Source organism: Ptychodera flava, chromosome 10, assembly GCF_041260155.1.
Source record: "Ptychodera flava strain L36383 chromosome 10, AS_Pfla_20210202, whole genome shotgun sequence".
NCBI classification, from domain to species: domain Eukaryota; kingdom Metazoa; phylum Hemichordata; class Enteropneusta; family Ptychoderidae; genus Ptychodera; species Ptychodera flava.
The window spans coordinates 20911635-20914180 of record NC_091937.1 but is presented as its reverse complement, the minus strand read 5'-3'; the positions used below and the strand labels follow the sequence as shown (position 1 = coordinate 20914180).

General features: G+C 43.0%; 1 protein-coding gene across 1 annotated transcript; it reads left to right on the top strand.

Moving 5' to 3' along the window:
• The first annotated feature begins 887 nt into the window (after nt 1-887).
• LOC139141543 (uncharacterized) lies at nt 888-1544 on the top strand. Its single transcript, XM_070711136.1, has one exon. The coding sequence runs from the start codon at nt 888-890 to the stop codon at nt 1542-1544; it is 657 nt and encodes a 218-aa protein (XP_070567237.1).
• The last annotated feature ends 1002 nt before the right edge of the window (nt 1545-2546 follow it).

Sequence of the window (2546 nt, the reverse complement as noted above, 5' to 3'; positions counted from 1 at the left end):
TCCTTGCACCGACGGGGGTGAGCTGAGCTGTATAGAACATATGCATGAGAGTCTGTGGATTTATAATGTATGGAGGTAGACAGCGAGTCCTCATTGATATAAACTGATATGTCAAGAAATGCAACTGATATGTCTGAAATAGTGGAAGTAAATTCCAGTGCGGGGTGAAAATGTGAAACGAAATCAATAAAATTATCTAATTCTGTGCGTGAACAAGATGCTGCACAAAGCAGTCATCAATATACCGTTTAAAGAGCTCGGGAATGTGACCGGTATATGTTTGTATTATCTGTTTTTCGATGTAACCAACGAATAAACAAGCGTAAGAAGGTCCCATGCGTGTACCCATGGCAACACCGCGAACTTGTGTGTAGAATTCACTATTAAAGGTGAAGCAATTTAAAGTTAATACTAATTCAGCTAAGCGAATTAAAACGTTTGTGGGTGGATCCATAACGTCGCGTCGGTCAAGAAAATATGCAAGGGCCTGGAGACCATCCTTATGAGGGATGGAAGTATAGAGGGCCTTAACATCAAGTGTGAATATATATCTATGGGTACCCGTAAACTTAAAGCTGTTGAAGATCTTGATGGCATGAGATGTGTCTTTGACAAAAGTGGGGAGTGTATTAACGATGCCGACTTTACCAAAAACAAGTTCGTGCCGAACGATCGATTCCCGCAACTCTTCCAACGAAACAACGAGGTCGTCCTTTGCTTCTCGGTCGAGACCTGGACTCACAAGTACAAGAAGTGGTCCGTGCAATTCGTATGTCTGGTGGTGTTGTCAACATACCGATCGTGCTAGCGAGCGTTAAGGCCATCGTCATCAAAAAAGACCGCACACAACTAGCAGAATTTGGAGGCAACTACGAACTTTCAAAAACATGGGCGAGTCGATTCTGAAAAGAATGAACTACACGAAAAGAAAGGGGACGAAGGCAGCCAAGAAGCCTGTACAAGACTTTGCAACAGTAAAAGAAGAGTATCTGCAGAAGATCGAAACAGCAGTCACCGAACATCGCATTCCCGACAACCTCATTTTCAACTGGGATCAGACGGGTGTTTCAATCGTCCCATCCGGAAGCTGGACAATGGATCTACGCGGAAGTGAGCAAGTGCAGATTACGGGCCTCGACGATAAGAGACAGATTACCGTCATCCTTGCTGTTTCACTGGCCAGTCAAGTTCTACCACCTCAGCTCGTCTACCAAGGGAAGACAGACCAATGCCATCCCCGCTACACGTTTCCAGCGGACTGGGATGTGTTCCACTCACCCAACCACTGGTCTAACACCGAAACTATGCATCGCTACGTCGACAAGGTCATCATCCCATTCGTCACATCAACGCGCCAACGACTAGGGTTACCGGCCGACCAGAAAGCTCTCGCGATCTTCGACGTCTTCAAAGTACATCGACCAGACGACCTCCTCAAGAACTGCACGAGAACAACATCGCTACAGTGTTTGTACCAGCCTGTTGTACAGATCAGCTGCAACCACTCGATCTCGCCGTCAACAAGCCGTTCAAGGATGTTTTAAGAAGCAATTTCCAGTCCTGGTACACCGACAAAGTACTCGAGCAGCTCAGCGATGATGTCCCGGTTTCTGACATGAAGGTGGATTTGCGTCTTTCTGAACTCAAGCCACTGCATGCCAAGTGGTTAGTTAATGCTGTTGACTCTCTGAGCACCCGTCCCGAGCTGTGTTTAGGTGGTTTTCGCGATGCTGGCATCACTGACCGTTTGCGAGATTTGCGCGATCGCGAGTAGGACGATGGACTTTTAGAAAACAAATTGACGAAGTGCAATACTACCGGACGAATTCAAATTTACCTGCAGTATTTTCAACCAATTTCTTTTTTATTCAAATGATTCATTTTTTCATAGAAGTATTCTGTAATTTCAGCAATAAGAATGTACAACTGCGCTCTCAATTTACATTTACAATAAATACAAGTACATTTACAGAGACAGTAGTTGTGGCAGTTTTATTTCGTTACGTTGTGAGAACGTCTGTGCGTCAGTGTGTAGTCTTGATGATGTAGTCAATGTCGATAAAAAGATAAAGAATGAAAGACAGTAATACTAGTTCTAGTACTCTGGTAATTGAAGTTCTAAAAGGAAAGGGTAACATAATTCACCAGTACCTTACGATGATGTAAAACTAATGCATGAAAGGAAGAGGCATGATTGCTCAGTAAGAACATGTTATAAAATACAATGTTGCGTCCCATCTCGTAACGTGTGTGTGGTTGCGTGTTTTACAATCAGTAAGGCCAAAGTAATTAAATTCTTTGTTTTGCGTCCCAACCCGCTTAGGTTTTTAAGGTTTTCATAAAAAACACACACAGTGTATTTGAATAGGAAATTTTAGGACATGGCCGCTTAGCTTTTCTGAACTAAAATTTTGTTACAATTTTTCATTTGCTGCAATCAAATTACATTGTGTTAATTTTCTTGTGTGTGTTTTTTTCAGCCGCTTAGACGCGTACCTTTTCCCATTTAGAGTGGACGCAAAACAAAGAATTTACTTACTTTGGCC